At 41.9% G+C, this 23,518-nt stretch overlaps 1 protein-coding gene across 5 annotated transcripts in view; it reads right to left on the reverse strand.

Annotated features, from left to right (window-relative positions):
• LOC128874013 (trichohyalin) overlaps nt 1–23,518 on the reverse strand; it is a 96,992-nt gene extending 73,474 nt beyond the window's left edge. For 3 of the 5 annotated variants that reach the window (XM_054118224.1, XM_054118223.1, XM_054118222.1), the window contains exon 1: nt 19,817–23,514. In XM_054118224.1, coding sequence (XP_053974199.1) covers nt 19,817–20,602 — 786 coding nt within the window. In that variant the 5' untranslated portion in view covers nt 20,603–23,514. Of the gene's footprint in view, nt 1–19,816 lie in introns of all 5 variants that reach the window. The other 2 variants (XM_054118221.1, XM_054118226.1) reach the window with 2 other exon arrangements.

A 23,518-nucleotide genomic window follows, 5' to 3' on the forward strand; every position in this document is an offset into this window, starting at 1 on the left:
TTTTCGAGTATAAAAGGAACATAAACATTTATACGATCCATCGAGCGAAGCAGTATGTGCTTTAATTTTCGCTCGATTGGACGCATTAATAGACGATAATTACGCCAAAGCGAGGAACTGTTGGGTAGCTCGAGACGAACTTTAACAATTGATTAATAGACTTGGGCAAAATTTATAATGGGTATCATAAATGAATAAAATCAACGAGTTTGTTACGTTGCATTTCACCTTTCGAGTCTTCCTAATTTTTATTTCATACATGGAGTGCCCTTGTAAGAATTCTAATAGCACGATCGCAATTGCTCGTTGACTTACGAGAGAAGCAATTCAATTATCTCAGTAATGGGAATAATGAGTCTTCATTGCAGCAGAAGTGAAGCGCATCGTGTCCAGAGGAGCATGGAACGGGAGTAAAATAAAATAAAATAAAATAATTAGAAAGGAAATAATGCATAAAGAATAATGATTTGATACGACGAGAAGAAGAATATCAGAAATGATTTACCATAATAACAGAAAATTGGAAAAGAGAGAAAATTGTAATAATAAGATAAGGAGCTTTATATAGTATTAACGCGTCGGCTGCCATGCCAGTTTTCCATGTCTGAGGATATCGTCGACATTCGATCCAATTATATTGTGCAAAATAGGAATATTCAATGAAGAGGTGCTTATCGCTTTATGGTACCGAGGGTAATATCATTCAAAAGCTTTTACATTTTAAAACACGGAGAATCAATTAAAAGCTCGAATTGATTATGTAGTACATCGAATATTTATCGCACTTCGAAAATGCATTTAATCCAGATTATTCAACGTTTGAAATTCACCAAGCAAAAAGAGATATGCGAATCGATTACCCAGCCGGACTGCGGCCTTAAGACGAACTTTCACCCCTCGCGGGGGTGGGTTTTCATTGAAACGAAGTTGTCATTCAAAAATTCGTAACCTGTCCTCGTAAACACTCAATTACTCGTCCCCCTTCGACGTGGAACAGTTTCGATCCCAGCGAAGGGTTAACGAGGCCAGCCAGACGAAGGGGTTGGCTCGAATGAACCTTTTCACTGGGACAGGCTCGACTCGACCCCGAAAACCGACATTATTTCGCTCGATTCTACCGCTGTTTAAGGGTAACTTCGACGATACACGAGCTGGTGGGAGGTTCAGAGAGCCGGAAAACTCGAATGCAACCCTCTCGCAGCCCATGCACGTTGTAGTACGAGCGTTCAGGCGGCGGGGGCTGTGGAAGGAAGCACGATAAGGGTGTGCAGTGCATGTGCAGGGGCGGAGAAAGGGAACGGAGGGTGGGAAACGGTGAAACATAGGAACGAGGGGGTAGTTGGAGCGAGTTGGGGGTGGAAGAGGATCGTAGGAGAGAGGCAGACGGAAACAGGGTCACACGGAGAAGCCTGGAGGGGGTGAGGGAGACACAGGGTGCGTAAAAAAGAGCGAAAAAGCACAGGAAGAGCGAGGGAGAAGGTGAAGCACACGAGAGAAGGGAAGAGTTGCTGTCGCTCGATAACGCCTCTGCTTCTGCTCCGTCATCATCTTCCCTTTCTCTCTCGTTTTCCTACATCCCCTGCACCTCCTCTCTTTCTCCCTCAGTTTTCCAAAACCTTGATTCTTACGGACGCTGCACAGCGTTCCATCTATTCTCAAATAAATGTATTGTTACCTGGCGCGACTGTATTCAGATCACTTCTCTACCAACATTTTCGAAGGCTAGACGTTTCGAAAGAGGAGAAACAGCAAATTCATTGTACTTTTAAAACATTAACATCAACGCGAATTCTTAAGGTACGTCTCTTACAAGATTGGTAGATCTATGGATATAGCATGTCACAACTGTGCCAACATCCTATGTACTATGCAAATGCTCCTGTAGCCGACCTCATGCTCGTTTTTAAAATTATTAACAGAAACATTGAATATCCTAAGACATTTATTGAAACTTAATGCTCCAAAAAAGCTACTTAAATACGATAATATTTTTTATACTGATCCATACCGTACCTCAATACGTAAGCAAAACTGCATTACGAGAGCATATGTGACGGCTAACAACCCTAATATGCCTGCTAATCTTTTTCATGAGTTAATTCCAGAATTTAAAAATGTTGTGCTTGTCTCTATTTTTCTGAATTTTTTATTTTTTTTAATTGTATTTGATGTCAAGAGCAGAATTGCCTGTAAAAGTATTATTATTATTATTATTACTAAGAACGAATAATTAATTTTCAAAAGCTAATGTGGATCATTATCGATATCCTTTAAATTTTATGTACGCGATGTATGAATCTGTACCCTTTATTAATTAAAACTTCTTGTACATCGTATATATCGAGCAAGTATGCAATGAATGAATTCTCATTAAATTCTTTCTTTATTTAAGCAGGCGAATAAAATGGCCACTTAACTTTGTTGGGTATAGAAGTAAATTCTCTTAAAGGTTTACTGAAAACCTTTTCATACGCTGTCACAAGTAATGAATATATGTGCTTTTCAGTGAAACAGTTAAAATTCGTCGTGCTTGCAATGTTTATCTTCTTTGAAGTCCAGGAATTAAAATCGTGCAAAGTTCGTTTAAATGAAGTAACCTGTGCTCGCCACAAATTCGCGATGCGTTAAGGTAAGCGTCCAAATAGCCTCCACTCTGCGAGAATAGACCGTGTCCTCAGTCGAAGCGTTAAAAGCAGCGCGACTGATGTTTAACAACCCCCATTCGCCACGCTTTGATCTAGTATTTGTCTACCACGGCTCGACCCAATTCTCCTACGCAGTTTGTCACGTCCACCCTTATTTCCACCCTCCTTGTTTCGCCCTTTGTCTGTTCGCCGTGAAATATTCGCAACTTCTTCGACGGCGACACCCGACACGCTCGACAAGCATGCAATTTTGAGCCAATCGCACATAAATTCGACAAGTATGGGAAAAGGAGGACGCGCGCGTTCGAAATTTCAAAGTGAAACTTTTAAACGTTTTTCTTACCAAGCTTTTATCGCGACGAGATCCGTGCATCCCTCGTGGCACATGCCCGCGTTCCATATTGGGTTTCTCAAGGGAAACTTACAGAACTACTTTACCCAGTTTCCCTCGTGGACAGTTCAGAGGAAGAATTCTAACGACACTCCTATGAATTTTCGATTTATTCGCGATTCGCCAAAAAGTGAAATTAAATCCGGCGCGGTCACGACAAAAATCGCAACCTGAGCTATTCATTTCGAATCGTGTTTTAAGGACACTACACAGTTCTCTTTATTTCACATCACTCGTGCACCTCGTGCACCACCACACTTAATTACTCAAAATGGAACTGAATTTCACCATTATGGATATTTGAGTAAGGAAAGGGATACTTTGTACAAACAGGTTACAGTAACGGTATAACGATAACTTCGCTAGTTCTCTTCGCTGTCGATCCCATCGCGCGAATAAGTCGCAGGAGTTCAAACGGCGCTGTTCCCTATACGATAAAATTGGCTGCACCTACACCGAAGTCGTATCGCGAGCTGGGCAGAGAAATTGCGGCAATGAATCAACCGTGGCAATTGTAATTATGTTCCCGCGCTGGAAAATGGCTTGGCAAGTACGGTATCTGCTGCACGGATCGTGAGGGTCGAGTAAAAATTGCTCGATCTTTGTGTAAAGGCCAGTACACAATTGCAACAGCCCAATGTGCGTGACTGTTACACACAGTAGAAATAAATATATAGAAACTCAGGTGCATTCGTGTTTCCAGTCACCAGAATTTACAGAAAGGGCATTTTCACTATGGATCGAGACTTCCTATCGCATAAACCAATAGTCGGCAATATTCTCTTTGTGAAAGCACATTTTATAAGCAGAAAGAAGAATTTTTCTCACATCATGATTACTCACAATGAAAGGAATCAGAAAAGAATTGGGAGAATTTATAGAAGGGGTAATTTCACTATGGATCGAGACTTCCTATCGCATAAACCAATAATCGGCTATATTCCCTTTGTGAAAGCACATTTTATAAGCAAAAGGAAGAATTTTTCTCACATCGTGATATTCTCACAATCAAAGGCAATCTTTATAGCCTTGCGCATTGGCCCCCATGGGGGTTGCGTGACAGCTGGGTTCTGATAACAAAGACCATGCTGCAAACACGGCTGAGATTTTCCGTTACGTTCTGGCGCAAGTGTGAAACGAACTTAAACGGAGACCCGTTCGCGTGCGTCCAGCTTAGTGTGCGCCTCTGATATCGCAGTGTGTTCCGGTATCGTCGCTTTAATCAAACGCTGCGCATTTATAGATGCGGTATGCACGATTATTTATAACCTAGCGAGCTCGACACGTCGAATTCCAGCATCTAACGTAGGATCTCTCGATTGTTCCAATAATTTTTAACTGAAACGGTTGGAATCGCGGTAGGAAAAATTGTGTTTTCGCAGGAGAACACTGTGACGAGTTCAAATTTTAAAAATATTTTCAGACAATTAATTTCGTACGCTTCATTGGTTCTTAAAATATTGAATTTACGAGATTTGATGTGAACACAATTTGCCTCTGAGACACAGAACCATATCGCACGAATACTTTCAAATCTTTAAAATACATGTGCGTATTTATACGTAAGCCATCGAAAAAAGAAACAAGTTGTCTTGAACTTTCGATCAATAGTCGTCTAGGTCTAGTAAACGATTAAAATCTAATGATCCATGTGTCATTTAACGATACCCACTTATTTAATGGCGCAAATAATTGCACTTTCTAGAATGGAACCTCCCTTAACCCACCCTCTTTCTTCAAAGTGCTCACACGTTTTATGGTCAATCGAATCAAGGTGTTTCAATCTAGCGTCCCTCCTCCCGCCGTGATCTGAAACGCGATTTTAAACGCGCCAGCGTCGGGACTCGATTGATTTTCCCAGTTTACGAGTTGCAATTCCTGGTGCGGGTTCGTTGCATCTTTGCTGTTTCCCCGAGTTGGATCGAGAACCACTAAACCACCGATCCTCTTTACGGCGTTGCCAACTGCTGAGCTTTATTGCCTGTTTACGATCTCATCCGATGCATCGCCAGCGATATAAAGGCAGCTCGGATAAACGAACCGCGCTAAAACGCGCGTAAATGTCCTCGGAGAATATTCGTGTCGTTTCCTCTAGTGGAAGATGAGCGCAGCGACGGGAAATCTTAAAACGTCCAACGAACCGCGCCCTGGGGACCATAACTCCTTGGAAACGAATCGTTCGCGACCATGGATGGGAAACGAAGAAGAGGAATGGCCGCCATTTTGAAGGGATTTTCATATTTCCACGTTTCATGTGTGAGGACGATTCGAAGGAATGGAGAATGGTATGAATAATATAGTCGACGATGCGAGGGGAGTTAGAGGGAGTAACTATTTATCTGAGGAGGGTGAAATAATAAAAATTTGAAAGAATTTAGCTTCCAAAACTAGACAGTTAAATTGCTCTGGAATTAAGTCTGCTTTGGAAATTAATTCCGAGGAAATGAATGCAAGTGCAGACTTTTCCTTCGGCACAGTAATGATATGCATTCTAAAGAATGGGAAAATATTTTCTATTGTTATGTATATGCGTGTATTAAAAATGACACAGTGTTACTGTGACTTAGTTTCACAGTGACCCCTGATTAAATATTAGGTTGTCCCAAAAAGTTTCTTTCGCTTTATTAATAAGTAATACATGCACAATAGTTTATGTTTTATGTTGCATTACTGAATTGTGCACGATTCATTTTGCTCCATTACTGTTACAACATGAATATCTATGAAATTAGATTGTCTATTTATTTAAACACGACCACATAAAATAATTGAGTGCAACTCGCGAAAGAAACTTTCGGGACAACCTAATATTAACTTCTTCACAGAAGAATTTGTAAACCTTTTTCAAAGATGAGTTCTTTAAAAAACAATCAAAAGTGTTCCCCAATTTTTACCCTCGAGGGAGGAATAGTCGGTCGCATTTCCACCCCGAAAAATGTTTCGCGAGATTTCCACCGGCGAAACAAGCCTGATGCGGATAAATACAGCGACCACCGGTGCCAAATTAAAGCGGGTGGAGGGACGACACAAGAGGGGGATGCAAGTGATTTTTCGTTTTCGACCCCTGACGTTGCTCCTGTCCGTCTGGCGGATACAGGTCGCGTGGAAGAATAGAACGTCACCGATAACGCCGGTCGGAAGCATCGATCGTAAAACGCCGAATAAAAGTGGAGTTTATCGTGTGTCCCTGGCATAACCCAGATGTCCCGGAGCGTGACCCAGATATAGCTACAAGAGACGATTTTTCCTCTTCGTTGTGACCGACGTTTGCGTTAGGTGCGAGTGATGCTATCGTGTACAGGGAAGGTACATTCCACGCGAGAAACTCGACTGATTTCCGGGTTGCATTCATTCATTCACAGCTTTTCCATCTGTCAAATAAGTCTTCGAGGGGAAGAGTGGAATGGAGTCTTGGAGAACTGTGGAAAGGTTGTGTAAAGTCGTGAACGATGCTAGGTGGGGGATAGGTGTGCTTCTCGGTGAGGGTGGTTAGAGGAATTTGTTAATCTTGATGGGTAGGCTTCTAGGAATGAGAGGATTACGATTTTTATTCAATTCTTACTGCAACATTAGCAAAGAAAATATCCTTGTGCCATCGCAACTTTTGCTTTTATCTTTGTACTATTAGGGGGACCAGAAAGTAATGTCGTATCTTTTACATTAAATTCAAACAAATAAATTTATAACAAGTTTTTATTTTTAATCAATTATGTAATCGCCCTCGTTATCAACAATCTTTTGTTATCTAGTGTGCAAATTTTCAATATCTGATCGATAAAAATCAACTGGTATACAATGAGCTGATATATGATAAACAAGTATTAACATTCACAGAAACGACATTACTTTCTGGTCCCCCTAATAATTTAGTCCAATTGTGGTGTCACGAATAATTAGTCAGTAGCTACAGATATCGTCAGCAAAAGTTCTAAACTGCATTTTTCACGTAACACATAGACCCATTATATTGTATACGGTCACTCCCATAAATATTCGTACCCTCTATGTTTATTGAAGGAATTTGTCTAAATTAAACGTTAGATTTAACATACCCAAATGTATATTCATTATGAACATTGTAATTATTTATCATGAAACATTTATTTGAAAACATCGAACCAAATGTATATTCATTATAAACATTGTAATTATTTATCATGAAACATTTATTTGAAAATATCGACCTATCACCTAATTTAGACAAACTTCTTTAACACGTTGATTCCCAGACTAATACTCTTGAAGATTTCTACAGTGTTTAAATTTTGTTTACAGACTACTGGAAACTACATAATCAAACATTTATTGCGGTATTTATTTTTGTGTCGTTATCGAAATTCAAGAATTTCATTGAAATTCATTTTCTTTGACACTTAAATTTTGGAATCAATTTTTTGAGTTCTTCAGTGAAGAGCACTGTTACCTATATATGAGTGACGTGGCGATCAACGTGTTAATAGACATAGAGGATACGAATGTTTATGAGACTGACTGTATATACTCATTTCCCAGAGACATTTGCCTCATCCTTCAACGACCACACCAGTGTGAAATATTCTCGTGAATATATGTACAATTGAAAAAAGAAAGTTAAAGATTCGTGGCCTTTAATTGCGAGCGCGGTATTGAAGAAACTTCTGTTCGGAGCACAGTCGTAGAATAAACTCATCCGTCATCTGCGGGATTCATGGCTGCTCGTATTATCGGAAAAACGAACTCCTGAATCGCGTGGAAGCTGTCGCGACGAGCGAATAGGGGGAGAAGTTTCGACAGCTGCGCGTCTTATCTCGCGACGCGCATGTGTAGGTCGGTTCGATCTGCAGTCGAAATGAATTTTTACCAGCGAAGAATAAAAAAAGAGAAAACGCAGAAGGGAACGAAGCAGCATAAATAAACGACGAACGAGGCAAATAGCTGAAATAACACATACGCGCGAACACGCTCCTAAACGAAAGCAGTTGCTCGAAATGGATTTCGTGTAAACAACGAGTTTTATCCGAGGCACATTCCTTGGTCGTGTCTTTGTCTTTATGTGCGTATTTTGCTGAACAGAAATTGGAAAACTAAATTAAGAATATCGAGTGATAAATAATAAATAAATGGATGCTTATCTATCTAGACAAAATTTGGTCTATCATTCCAGTTAAATTTTCCTCGTCTTTTTCGAGTCGAAAACCGTGCGTTTTGCAACGAAGACGAGTCGACGCCTGGCGTCTCTTTGTTCCTGACGCGCTACTCTCATTTCCCGACGCATTTTTTCCCGCCCAACGCGTCTGGAGCACCGGAAGCGTTTCTTTTCGTTCCGTTTGGCGCAGGAAACGCGGAAATACAGTTTAAACATGCATTTTTCATTGTATTTTATGTACATACGCAATACGATATAATACGAAGCTGAGATTTAAATTCGAGTAGAAAATCGAAGCTGCACGAAGTGTACACTTTTCAGCGACTCATTTCGAATACGCATATTTATGGAACCCCGATTAATATTTGCCCTGCAGCGTTGTTTATACAATGAAAACAAAAATTACTCCGAACGTTCGTTATTTTATTCATCATTTATACTCATTATTTACTCAACTTTGAATTACCTGCAAGATATCATGAAATATTAGTTAAGAAAAAATGCAGCAGTGTTCGCAAACGGATCGCAACGTTCTATCGATTTCCGACACATGTGTGTACTTATGTCTGATGAGCTTCGATGGCTGACATACACGGAAATAACTCCGAGGGTCATCCCATTAAGTAATCTGACATAGATTACGGAATCGATATCGAGGATTAATCCACTCCGTCGTTGTACAGTAATTTTAGTAGCAGTGCTTTCAGGCGGGACAGAAATTTCTTCGCCGACGAGAAACTCGAGGAGCTTAAAAGCAAAAGTAAATTATACTTGAGGTTCCATTTGGGACTGGAGAAAAGCAAACATGTTAGATATTCGATGGACTTTTGACGTTTCTCAATTTCTAACAATTTCTGGGATTATCAAGTTACTTGTTATCGATAGAAAATTGTATCGAAGGAAGGCTGAAGGCGTTTTAAGGGAGTATCCTGAATTAGATCTAAAAAAAAGCGGCTTTTCGTGAATCTTTTTAGGATGGAAAAAAATAATTTTATCGAACTTTTTATCCTATTTTCATACATATTTGAGCAGTCTGTACAAATTTTTTCAACAAGAAATATTCAAATTGAGTCGAATGGCGACACACATTTGTAGAGAAAATTCATACAAAAAAAATTCTAAACAACTTTTTTATCAAGTTAAAGTGATTTTTTTCACCCAAAGAACTCATTCTTTTTTTCAAACATGCAGTAATTTCACATTTCACCATTTTTGCGGGGTTTTCTTAGTTCACATAGAAGAAAAATGTATGAAAATGAAAATTTCTGTTGGTTTTTTTGTGTCAAACCAAAATTACGACCTGCATCTTTCCCGCCGATAGGAGATTTTAATTGTGAGGTACTTTACAAATGTGCGTCGCAGTCGACACAATTTGAATATTTCTTGTTTAAAAAATTTGTACAGACTACTCAAATATGTATGAAAATAGGATAAAAAGTTCGATAGAATTATTTTTGTCCATCCTAAAAAAATTCACGAAAAACCACTTTTTTTAGTCCTCCTACTTTAGGATACCCCCTTAAGGGTTGCAAAAGTATACAGATCACAGACAGTTCATTGTTTTAAAAAAGTAGTGTGCGATTTGAAATTAGGACTGCCCCTCAGTGCTGAAGCAGAATGAAGGAAATAGACAATTAAGAAAATAAAAGGAAATTGGGAGCTTCACGTAACGTGAAAACTTGTTGCATTTGCATTACAAATTCTCGGTACACAATGGGAGTTGAATTTGCATTGTTTCGCCAATTGCGAGCATAACAGGGTTTTCCAAATGGTTCGTGCACCGTCGTCGTTCAGTTCGAATTGCCGAGGCGACGTTATAATAATCTTGGTGAGCATTAAGGGACGGGTGACGTGTACCAACACCTAGACGCCTGGCCTGATGTACAAATAACGCCCCGCGACACACTAGAAGTCACTTCCTCATTAACCCACTCGTGGTTTGTGCGCACACATCCCTTCAAAGCATGATTTATAAGCGGTTAGACACGAGGCCTGCGACGAGACGCGTCCAGTGTGGAAAGACTGTGCACGTCGAGTCGTGGAATGGTATTTAATGTCCCTGGAAATTGCTGGTTGGCTCGTTATTCTAAGCAGAAATCGAGAATAGTCATGAATATCAAACTGAACTGTTTCCTACTTCATTTCTATATTTTACCTCTATTTATTTATTTTAATAATATGCAGTCAGTCTCATACATATTCGTACCCTCTACGTCTATTTAAGAAGTTTGTCTAAATGAAATAATATGCTTAATGTTTTAAAATAAATGTTTCGTTATAAATATGTACATGGATAAACTTTACACTTGTATATATATATATATAAAATTTGTCTAAATTAAATGACGAGTTTGATGTTTCCAAATAAATCTTTCATTATATATATATTAATTTAGACAAATTTTTTTAATAGACATAGAGGTTAGGAATATTCATGAAACTGACTGTATATATTAAAAATTTTAATTGTTCTAGAGAGAACCTCATAACTGAATGCTTTCTAAGCTAGTAAAATATTTCTTCGATATTGTTTCGATCTTACGTCGATAAATAATATAAAATAAGAGACCGTTATAAAGTGTTCCAAGATGGTGCACCACGTTCCCTACATTTCTTTAAAGAAAACCAGTTATCCCTTGTCATACACGAAGGTGGAATAGAAACAGCGTGAGAATGCTGTGCACGTAGCGTAAAGCGCACAGCACACATCCGTCTATATCGATCGGCCTAAATATATCGAGACGGATTATTAGAGAGAACCTATGCCACGCGGTTTAACTATGGCACGACCGCATTGTTCCTCGGGGTTACAGTGTAAACGTGTCTCTCGTGGACTTCAAAAATAAATTGATCGATCGACGCGTGCCCACCAGACCCCTCTGTCCATGTGTTTCACGCTTTCCACGGGATGAAACTTCCGAATTTTCCGAATATGTATTGCCACCTGACGCCCACGGGTTTTCGTCGCGAAGTATCGCTACAACGTAATTTCCCAGCAAAGAAAATTTAATATACGCTTGGGACAACGTTCCACGGTTTTTGGACTCTCCCCGATTCAAATTATGCACACGGTCTCTATGGCAAATTGAAAATGGTAGCGCTATAAATTCCAATTATGGTTAAGTTGTTACTACTACAATCGTACCTCTATTACTGCGATTCGTTTACTGCATTAAAAATATATTTATATTAATTGCTATATATTAAAATGGTTACTGAATTCATAAATATACGTTGCACTTTAAAAAAATTCAACAAACGTATCAATTTGAATTATTTTCAGCAGTGCAACAAGATAAATACAGTGGGTGTAGAAAGTATTCGTACACCGAGCAATTTCCAAAAAACTATGTAAAATTGTAATTTATTAACTTATTTTTTATAAACTATGACATTCTACATATTCTCGGAAATCTCTAGAATAGATAGATTACAACAAAAATAGCTATTTATGTAAGTTGCGAAATTAACAAGAAAAAAAACAATTAATCGATAGAAATGTTGAAGCAATAAGTATTCGGACAACTGTTTAAAAGTACTTTACTGGGAATTTTATGCTTTCTAATTCGCACGAAACAATAAACTAATGTGTTTATGTTACAAACTCTGCTGTTAATGGTTCGTCATAAGAATCGTCCAAATACTTATTGCTTCTATACTTTTACCCACTTTTCGCATCTTTTTGTTAATTTCACAAATTATATTAACTAGTAAATGTTGTTTGGACTGTATTTATCTTAGAGACTTCCGAGAATATGTAAAATATCATTGATTACAAAAAAAGAAGTTAAGAAAGTACAATTTCATACAAAAGTTTTTTGGGAAATTGATCGGTGTACGAGTACATTCTACACCCACTGTAAGTATTAAAACGATACGTCGACGTTATACTAAAGTCTACAATTCTTTCTTGTATTGAATAAAATATGCGCGTAATATGTATTATATATAATAAACCGATACTTTTGAGGTTATATTTTCCAATATCGGTCCGTGCTTCGTTTTACTGATTTTTTAGCTCCCGGGGACGAAAGCTCCGATATCAGTTAATATTTCATTTCGCGAAATCCCTTTTTAGTACACGGAACGTTATCAACGCAAGCAAACTCTTATCGCCTGAAATTGTCGTTTGATTTTAATCGGGGTTACAGGAGAATTACAAGGAATTCCCATCGAGGAAAAACGAAGGGGAAATCTCACGGGTATACCATTTGCTTGCGCGGTTTTAAAGTGATCGTTACGAGCGATGATAAACGAGAGGAAGACGAGGAGAGTCGCAAAAAGTGGGAGCGCCAGACAAAAAGGGTAAAAATGGCACGACGACCGAGCCAGTGTTTCTGGGAGCCAGGCCGCCAAATTCAGGCTTAGATACAAAAATAATTCGGGTTACTGGGTTATATCGATTCCGGAAAAAATATCTCCCGCCTAGGGGACCCATTGCTTCGGTATGAAATTCTGGAAAGCATTGTGCAAACGTTCATCCCGTCTCGTCCTTGGTAACTGTACGTCTCTCTTTAAATTTTCCATCAGGTTTCCCCAGAAAGCGGAAGCCTTGACACGTCCAGTAAGCCGAAGCAAGAACAATTTTCCAAAATAAAGCAAGCAATTAAAGACTGAAGAGACTGTTCGTTGTAAAAATAATACAATTTTTTATTTAACAAGAATACATTGACTGCCAGGCTAACATTCGTGAAAATTCCTGCGAGGTTAAATGTTGTTTAAGCTTATTTTTGCGATCTCTTTAGAATGTTCAATTTACCAATCCTATCCAACTTAATTTTCTTCGACACCTCGCTTTCAGACTTAATTTATTTATTCCTCAATGAAAATCCTTGTCACCCATTCTGTGGGTGGCGTGGCGGTCAATGTGTTAATAACAGAATATACCTACAGTGGGTGTAGAAAGTATTCGTACACGGAGCAATTTCCAAAAAACTATGTAAAATTGTAATTTATTAACTTATTTTTTATAAACAATGACATTCTACATATTCTCGGAAATCTCTAGAATAGATAGATCACAAAAAAAAGTAGCTATTTATGTCAATTGCAGAATTAACAAGAAAAAAACAATTTATCGATAGAAATGTTGAAGCAATAAGTATTCGCAAAACTGTTTAATTTTTAACACTTGATTAAAAAAAGAATAAAAATTTACATCAATTTATAAGTATATAATACTTCCTTCGTGGGATTTACTTTTGATTTTTTAATTATTGTAACTCTTCTAAGCATTAAATTAACTAAGTTATTAGTTAAAAGTTAATAAGAAGTGGGATCTTCTTCCATTCCTCTATTAGAACCTTTTTTAAAAGTACTTTACTGGAAATTTGATGTTTTCTAATTCGTACGGAGCAATAAACTAATGTGTTTACGTTACAAACTCTACTGTAAATGGTTCGTTGTAAGAATCTTACAAATACTTATTGCTTCTATACTTTTTCTCACTTTTCGCATCTTTTTGTTAATTTCACAAATTATATTAACTAGTAAATGTTGTTTGGACTATCACTATCTTAGAGACTTCCGAGAACATGTAAAATATCATTGATTATAAAGAAAGAAGTTAAGAAACTATTAGTTTGTTCCAAAAGTTTCTTTCGTTTTATTAATAATTAATATATACACAATATTTTATGTTTTATGTTACATTACTGAATTGTCTACGACGATTCATTTCGCTTCATTACTGTTACAGCATCAATGTCTAAGAAATTAGATTGTCTATTTATATAAACACTGCCACAGAAAATAATTGAATGCAACTCACGAAAGAAACATTTGGGACAACCTAATACAATTTCACAAAAAAGTTTTTTGGGAAATTGATCGGTGTACGAATACATTTTACACCCACTGTAAAAAGAAAACCAACAGCCTGACTAAAATTTCCCTCGACACATTATCGCCGAAGCTAACGAAGGAGCGTCGAGTTACGCGTTCCACCCCGTGCATTATTCCTCGGGGACGTTTAAAAATTCGTCCTGGGTCAACACGCTCCGCTATCGATAACAATGTCCCGCGCTGTACCAAAGAGGGAACAATGCAACGGACTATGGTAATTCTCAAAGACTAAATCTCCCCCCTACCTGGCCGACATTGTCTTCAATTCGCTCGGAGCAAATAACGCCAAAGCCCCACGGGTATTCAATTCGAAAACGTCGACGCGCCGCGAGCAAAAGGAAAGCTAACGAGAGACATTCAGGATCCGTTTTTCCTAAAAACAGGACTTTCAACGGCTGAGCTGGTAATGTATGCGACGAAACCTTCCGTGTAGCAAAACCAGACGATGGGAGCACCGAGGGTTACAGGGGGGCAGGGACGACGCTAGAGGAGCCAAGATGTTCCCGACGACGACGGAGTAAAAACTACGGAGAGGACGAACCCAGACTCGTTTCGTGAGATTGAAAAGAATTTGAAGAGGGTAGACGCCAGGCGACGGAAGTGGAACAATGAGTTGCCTCAGTTGTGGGAACGCGTTCGTGACTTTCTTTCAATCCTAGGTCAACAAGATTTTAGATTCAGCTTTATTTCGAACCGATAATTAACGGGTCAACGCCCAAGCTTTACGCCACTATTTCCAACGACACGCGGAAATATCCTAAGAATTTTTTTGGTACGCTGACTGATTCAGTAATACCTTTGGGAATTTCTACGAGACTCGGGTTCGTTACAGGAATAATGAAAAATGAATATGTGTCAACTATTACAGAGTGTGATCTACTAGAAAGAGGATACCGCGATATCTTCCATCCTCGAAAAGGTTCTGTGTTCGATGAAGAATGAGTTCAACGACCTATGATTGACCCGTTCATCGCACAAATCGATTAACTCCATATCACAAAAGGTTGAGAAATGCGATCAAAATGGCCTCTGAAATAAATTATTTATTATTCAATGGCCAAAGAAATATTGTCTTTCAACGGTGTTAATCTTTACTATTCAAGAAAGTTATTATAAATATAAAAAGATATTACTACACCAAGTGCTTTTACACTAAAAATTTAAGATTTTTCAAAAAGTGGAGTTAATCGATTTGTGAACGGCTAAAATCAAGGCTATGCATAGCTATGCAATCCACGCCATGTAATAATTTAACAAAGTTAAGGATTTTTGCCTCCAACTGGAGTCAAAAATTACACGTGAAGTTCAACTCCTGAGTAAAACATAGACAGGTTTAACTCCCCTAATGCACGAGGGCCAGTAACTTTTTGCCTCGCGTGGGCAATGCGGCGAAAAACATTTTTCACCACATGAAACGTGAAACTCGGAGAGCGAAACTAGGAAAGGAAATCCAGGAGGTTCTCCTCCGCACGAAGAAGAAGAACAGGTACTGTTTCAGAGGGCTTAAGCGCTTTTATATTATGTCTATTTTCACAGTGTAACACGGTGTACGGGTCTCGCGGAATATTAAAGCTAGCTCGTTTATTTTCGAGAAAACAGGGGCTGGCAATATCCTCCAGTAGCCTGCTTTCCGATGTATCGATTTTTCGCGTTGCTTTCTTTGCCCCGTTCGACGGTGTCGGTTCGCTGAATTTATACCCTCCTAGTTTGCGTTTCTCAAATCGGAAATTGGCTGCTTTAAAAATGACGGGGAAAATAAATAGGTGCTTGATGAAAATATTAACAGCCACTGTAAATAAATGAATCATAAATATCACCTTCCTCTATTTCCATCACCTTTAACACGAATAAAAATCTTTAAACCGTGAACTTTGAACCGTGTAAACGAATTTAAATCTCTTTCTGGTGGATTTTATACTTCGCTTAAGTAAAGAGATTTATGTCAGTAAATTTCACTACTGCTCTGACCTCGATTAATTATGAATAAATCTGTCGAGGAGACCCAAGAATATAAAGAAACTATTATTCAAACACCTCGTCAATTTTTAATTTGATATTGGTACAAACATTAAAAACCTTGTATAAATAAAAAATAAAAGCATCAAGCATTGACGCGAGGGAAATAATGTTAAGGTCCAGGTGCCCTTGATTTGGGTACGGCACTGAGTGGCAGCTGCAGTTCAAGTGAATTAAAGCGGCGGTATGCACGAGTACCAACTATTAAGGAGCCCACTTTAACGATATTAAGTTATGAGCAGAATCCCGTGGCCAACAGAGCCCACGTAATTTATCCCACTCTTCCTGTGTTGAAATCAATTCCTTTTGTCGAGCCTCCAACACCGTCCCCACCTCCAAGAATTAAACTTTTGTCGAGCGTCGCGAAGATTTCATATTTAATTACTTGCTCGAATCACAATTGAATTTCGTGTGACTAATTTACCACTCGTTTCTCAGTCGTCTGGCATTACTATCAATTCACTGCACACGATGTACAATTTCAACCCTGTGCGTTCTCAATAACTACACAAAATTTCAGACTGAACTAATTTTTTATTCCTGAAACAGTTTCGTCTAGAAATTGTACATCACGTTGGGTAATTAAATATGAACTCTGTAGAATAATTGTAGAAAGAGAAATTCAATTGTCCTTTGCTTGGATGAGCAAACTACATTTTGCTCCTTTGACGAAGAATATTTGCTACATTGTAATATTCCTCTCAGGAGCACAGTCTACGCTTAAGTTATATTTAAAATATATAACGGTTACTCTGACTCGATTCTTTTCGAAATTGTCCTCAACGCCATTTTCAAAAAAACGTTTACTAATTATCGTTGTACAAAGAGAAATCGACAGAACGACACGAAGAAAAAAAGCGGAAAAAGGAAAGGAAGATTGCCTGCAACGGTTGGACGCAGCGAACCACGGAGTTTAATTTCCGCCCCTTTACGGTAACCTGCGTTTTTGGGGACAGGAGATGACACGGGCGAGGAAGGGAGACAACAATGCGAGATATCGTCAGAACGATAACATTGCAAAAGCTTCGTCGCGTTTTTTACGACCCACTTCCAGAGTATGCCAATTTCGAGGCTGCTGGCGTACGTGACCCGAGAGAAAAGGAAAATTAATTCCACCCCCGCGTCGGACTACCCCACCGGTTTTCCACCCGTTTAATGCGTTTTTTGCGCGTTCCATTCCGAAGTTTCCGATGTTAATGGAGGGTAGGGGACGGGACTGCGAATTTGCTAACAGTGGAGAACTGTTGATCGACCTCCAGGATTTTCCAAGAGGAAAAAGATTATTCCTGCGTTTACTTATATTTTTAAATACTCGATTCACAGATGGAGAAAATTGTCTATATAGAAATTGCTCAGGGTTTCATCCACTATTTCGATAAAATTGATGTATCACATGTTAACCCTTTCGGACCTGAATTATTTTGTTTCTCGCGCCAATGTAATTTAATATTTAGGATTATCTTGCACTAAAATTAGTATGGATAAAATTTTTTTTTAAATCCTAATTGTGTAGCTTTTAAAGAAAACTGGTCTTTCTTCGTGCGTACAGATAAGGGTATTTGCCCTAAACGATAGTGTTGGTCATTTTTAGATTGTGTGCCCTCAATTGTAAACACAGAAATCAGAAAATTTGTGGTGCAAAAGGTTAATGGAGTAATAAGAGCTAAGCAGAATATTCAATGGAATAAACCTTCCAAATAAATAATTACACAGTGTGTAATTCTGTTCCATATCTGGAGTAGTATGTTTTTCGAAATAAAACCCGACCAGCCTCTCGACGACCAAGTTCACGTTCAATGTTTCGTCAACTCGTTGCGCCCCAATTTTTGAGGGACGCCCAGTGACGTCTCGGAGGCCAGAGGAGGGCAATTATGCAATTTCGACCTCGAACCCTTCGTTGGGGAACGTCTCATGGAACAATGGCGCGACGACGATGCTCGTGATCGCATGGCACGTGTCGTTGCCACGTAAGAGTAGCCTCCCTCGACTTGCTCGCGGAGCAGACGGCAGATAAAAAGGAACAAACGTGGGCAGACGGCCAGGGAATCTGACTCTCTGAGATTCTTCTACTCTAGGTGGCAATGACTCATGCACTGCCCGCCTCATCGCCATCGCGGCCAAAAATATGCTGGGGCCAGCCAAACGCAGCAACATTGACGGATAACGCACGTGCCATTCTGTTTGACCGTCTGTCACGAGAGGGAATTTAAAACGCCGTAAACTAAATTATGATCGACTTCTGGAAACAATTTGGCGATGGGGCCATTAATAATCGATGGTGGATTACAGATCGAAGGGTGAATTTTAATAAACTTGAATCACAAACTAGTTGGGAGCAGATTGACAGTCACCGACAGACTGCGAAGGCTCCAAAAATAAACACCGATGTAGCACGTCCTGCTTCTATTTAGAAAAAATGTTGGGTAAAATAAAACAGTCTTTAGAACTATTTTTAAACTCCAAACAAGTTAAAAATGGGCGGATAAATTGCCCCCCTGATTGATTATCCGGTATCGAACCAGTGGACCATTACATAGCATCATAAACATGATCTCATACACCGCTCGCAAGTCCTAAAAATAACTATTCTCATCTAGATTGAATTTAAAAAATTATGATCTATGACTGACTAACGTTTCCATTGGTACGTCCCATTTGACATCTGTCGGATTAAGCGTAATCAAAATTAAAATCCTTATAGTGCGATTATTACATCCTCCAAGGCCTCATAATTCGACTTATTTCAGTCAAGTCCATCGTTAATTCGGTGTGTTCGAGTTCAGAAGCTCGAGCAGAAGTCACTCGGTAAAGGACCCATTAAAAAGAAACCACGCGATAGTCGAGTGCTCGTTAAAAAGAGACACACGTTGCTCCAGAACTTGACTCGGCAGGAGCTACTTAAGACTCGTCACGAACGAACACGTGATCCACGAATGAGATCCAATGACGCTGCAGACAAACAGCTCGCGAGCAGTGGACAAATTGCACGTCATCGAAGGCAAACGTCTTTAATCGCTCCTCAAGACAATGCTTCCAAAGAAGAGCGGCGCGACTTTGCCCGACATTACATAAATACGCAACGGGCTTCGGGAACGGCTAACATATTGATCCAGTCGACGTCCTCGAAGGCAATGCGTACACCTCTCGTTCAAAGAAACGCAGAAGATGCCGAATTCGAACTGAACTTGTTACGATGCCAATTGTGAATGGTCGCGGGCTCTCCAATTGGTAACGTCACGGTCAACTATCAATGAGAACCTAATCGAATCCCATCCGTTCGTCGCGTTCAATCGTTGGAATATTACGTTCTACGATCTAGCTGAAAACGCTCGCGGAATCGGTCTATCGGTGGCTCCCCCATCGCGCTGCATTTTTGGCCAATCAATAAACGCGTCTATTACGAAGCGTTGGGAAAGTACATCTTGAAAAAACAAAAAGAAACGAGACGGTCTGTGTTGATGGATAACCGCCGAGGAAGTGCAAATTTTCCTACGGTTTTCTTCCAGAGACTTTTAAACGATATATACTCGAAAAGGTACACTTTACGGTTATCGGAGGAATTTTATGGTTCCCCAAGTTCAGTGTGAGGATTCGGCACCCGCAGGATCAATCACTGGCGAGAACTCGACCTAATCGAATCGACCTCAATTCCACGGCGCGAACGTCACCGAAATGGGGCACGAGAACGCACGGTCTATCAGAGGGGTGTCTCGAAATCGTAACGTACAACCCCCTGATACCATGAATTAATCGCAACGATGAAGAAGAGAACGGGGAAATCCGCATTCGACTGACCTGATTTTCAGAGTTGAGCAGCTTCAGCTGTTCGTTGATCAAACTGTACTTGGTGCTCTCCTCTTTCCTCAACGCTCTCTCCTTCTTAAGCTCGGGACTCCAGAAGGTCTTGATGCTGTGCATCGAGCTGCCGAGCTTTTGGTTCGTCAGCTCGAGCTCCTTCTTGAGGTTCCCGAGCTCGCGTTGGAGATCGTTGTTCTGGTGCTGCAGCTCGCCGATGTAGACACCGCCGTCTCGCAGCATGTGAGGATTCGGGCTCTGCCTGGCCGATCTCGATCCGTAGAGCTCGTCCTCGAGGTAGAGGCCGCGGTCGCGGCTCCGTTCCCGCGGATCCCGTATAGGCACGAACTCGCGATCATGATCGAGCAGCCCCGCTGACGCGCGATCGAGGCTGGGGTACCTCGCCGACATGCCCGCCGAGCTGGACATGGCGGGTCTCGAGGCGCTTCTGGATCTGTGATGTCCGCCCCCACCGCCCCCGGTTGACATACTCCTGCCCCTCTCCTCGAGCATCACGGGACTGCCGAGGTCCTCGTCGCGGGAGTAGTACGGGCTGCCCAGCTGATGGTGATGGTAGCTGCCGTATCCGAGGTGCTCCGGCGAGTTGTTGCCGCTACGAGTGCCTCTCTTCCGACCCAACGGACTACCACGACCGCTCGCGTAGCTCCTCGACGGGCTACGGTCGACCGTGGGCAACTCGCCCACGCGACGACCGCTTCGCGGCGAACGAGTGCCGCCTCCTGGCCCGACCACTCCGCTTCCGCTCGAGTACGGGTCCCTCGACATCCTTCCTCCCTGGGTTCACCACACCGACACGTTTTCGTCGCGCTTCCGCCTTCTCGTGGACGACTCCGTCAGCTCGCGCTGTGCGCTGCTCCGCGGATAACCGTTCTGCTCTAATCGGTCACTCTTATGGCTCGATATCCTCTGGTATCCGCGGCGATCGTTCGAGGGATACTTCGTATTCTAACGCTGGATATCTAGATAGGTTGTACAAAGTGTCGGTTCGTCCTATCATGGGTTATCGTTACGAAGATTCCTATACTTTATATCGTGTCCAGTGTCCGAGTCCTTCGAGTTTCCTTATGCCGTTACTCGTGGATCATCTTGGCGTAGGTTCTCGACTCGTCGACACCCTGACATTCGATCGGTAAAAAATTGTTATGCTTGTTCTTCTAGTGCTAGAGCTTACATCAGTCCCTTGAATCCCACTTGGACGATACTCCGTATGCTAACGCTCTATCGTTTCTTCTCTTCTACGAGTGTTTGTTGATCGTGGCGCAGGTTCGATATACTCAGTCGATACTTCTAGTCTTCCGGATCCCTGTTCCTACTCAGTCGTCGCTAGGTCGTTTCTCGATCGCCGAATAATCGGCTCGATTTCTCTACTCGTGTTCTAACGCTGTCTAGATCTCTAGATCCTTCGAGCTGTTATCGAGTCTCTGTTCATCGTGGCACGTTGCTCCGCGACGCGGTGCGTCTGAAACGCGCGTGGAGATCCTCGAGCTTACGCGCGTCCACTCGTCCCCGATTTCTCACGTATATCCAGTCACTTAGGACCGACCGGTGTCCAGCTCGAGTGCAGCGATCGCGTCTCGATCTTAGACGCAACGTGGCGGCGTGCCGGCGTGCCGGGTCTTCTACTCTACGCGGAAATGTTCGTCCACGAGTGGCGGGCATTGACGACAACGCCTAACACGTCGATCGACGAGAACACCGTTTCGCCGTGCGATCGATCTGCCTCATCGTTCTCGGATCCACCTTCGCCCATGGGCAGCTAGCAGTCTCTCGTCTCGATCCTTCTGCTCCTTTCTCGCGAGGATCCACCTTCGCGCTCCTATCGCGCGCGTGGCTAGGTGTAGCTGGCGTGTCCGACGTATACGTGTGTGTACGTGTGCGTGAGGTCACGACCCTCGTACTCGACGATCGATCTTTGACCTTCTTTCGTCGGCAAAGCCCATAGAGCGGAGATGAATAGAGATCGAGGGGGAGAGAGAAAGGGAGGAGGATGATCCCGTTTCCTCGGCGAATCCGTCAGCTCCAATCCGATAGGTATCCGTCTTCCCTCTTTCCCTGCTTCTCCCGGTTCTCTCCTCTCTCTCCCTCTCCGTCTCCCGATCCTCAGGATGAGGGTGAGTCCCGGCGATCGCGTCGCCTCCGATTGTCCAGCCGCGACGATACCGACTTCTCGAGCGTCGGGGCGCGTGCGTGGGTGCGTTCCTGGCTGGCCGCCCTGCGTGAGTATTTTACGCGCGTATGTTTACCAGCCGCGTCTCTACGCGCGGCGCGGCGTCCCCGTTTCGCGAAACCCACACCTCAACTCCCTCCTTATCGATCTCATCCTCGCGTCTCTTCTCTCCGGTCCCGTCGTCGTCTCGTCTCCGTTGGCTCGGCTCCTCCACGCGTCCCCGGCACCTTCCTCTCGATCCACTACGATCACGAACGACGACGACGACGACGACGAAGACGAAGACGTTCCAAACGACCGATCCAACCTACCGCCCGAACCGCCACTATCCACCATCCACCGCGACTCGCCACCGCCACTTCCGTGCACCACTCTCTCTCTCTACCGCTGCCAGACCAGCGTCGCCGGCGCGCACACACCTACGCACCCCTCTGTCTCTCTCCCAGTCTCCTCTCTTTCCTTCTCACTCTGTCCTTCTCGCTCCGTCAGACTCGCCCCTAACGTTATCTCTTTCCACGGAAACGTGGTCGCGCGAATAGACGCTGGTTTCTACCAGCCACCGCACTAACCGGAGTATCGCGCCACCGCCGAACCGCGCGCACTGACAGACTAGTCTAATATGAGCCGAGTGAAACACCCTTTCGCTTCGCCGCTGCCTGCTCGCCTCTATACCTCTATCTCGCTCGCACGTTTCTCGCTACCACCACTCAGGGACGCTGTCAAAGCTCCCTACCCCCATTGGTACACGAGCACGTCGCGTGTACGCACGCCACTACGATTCCGACCACCACCACCCGGCTACTACTACTACCAGCGATTAAGTCGACCGCGTCGCTAGCGCCCTCCGTCGACGTCATCGGCGTCGTTACGTCCGACTACTACTATCACCGGCAACGACACCGGCGAGTCGTTCGCTCGATTCTGCCCCGACCCCCCACTCCGTTCGCGATTTTCCCTACGACCAACTACCCCTAACAGAACAACGGGGAAGAACCCTCCCTCTCGCGCAGATGCGCGCGCGGATCCATGCTCGGCACGATGTGCAGCATCAACCAGGAGATTTTTCGACTCACGATGCTTTCTTCCTGTGATTCCTTCGTTAGGCCTGTGCCATCGTCGAGGGGTAGATGCTTTGGGAAAATAACTTTTTTTATACATTTTTTTTTTGTAATGAATTGTGACGATATTCCATTGACGGTAGTTGGATGGTGTATTAGGCATGTTGGAGAGTGGGAATCATTTTTTATATCCTATATACAAGTGTATTAACACGTTCATCGCCATGTTATCCACATATGGGTGACAGGATTTTTCACTGAATTAAATAAATCACTTTTGAAGATGAGATGTTAAAGATAATAAATCTGTATAGGATTCATGAATTTGGCGAAATTGCGAAAATAAGTACTAGTTTAAATTCAACAAAAATAAATTTCGATTATATAAAAACAAAGTGTAAGGCTTGTATAAACTTTCACGAGTTGGGTGACAGTCAGCGTGTTAACAAATACAGA

Source organism: Hylaeus volcanicus, chromosome 3 (assembly GCF_026283585.1).
Source record: "Hylaeus volcanicus isolate JK05 chromosome 3, UHH_iyHylVolc1.0_haploid, whole genome shotgun sequence".
NCBI classification, from domain to species: domain Eukaryota; kingdom Metazoa; phylum Arthropoda; class Insecta; order Hymenoptera; family Colletidae; genus Hylaeus; species Hylaeus volcanicus.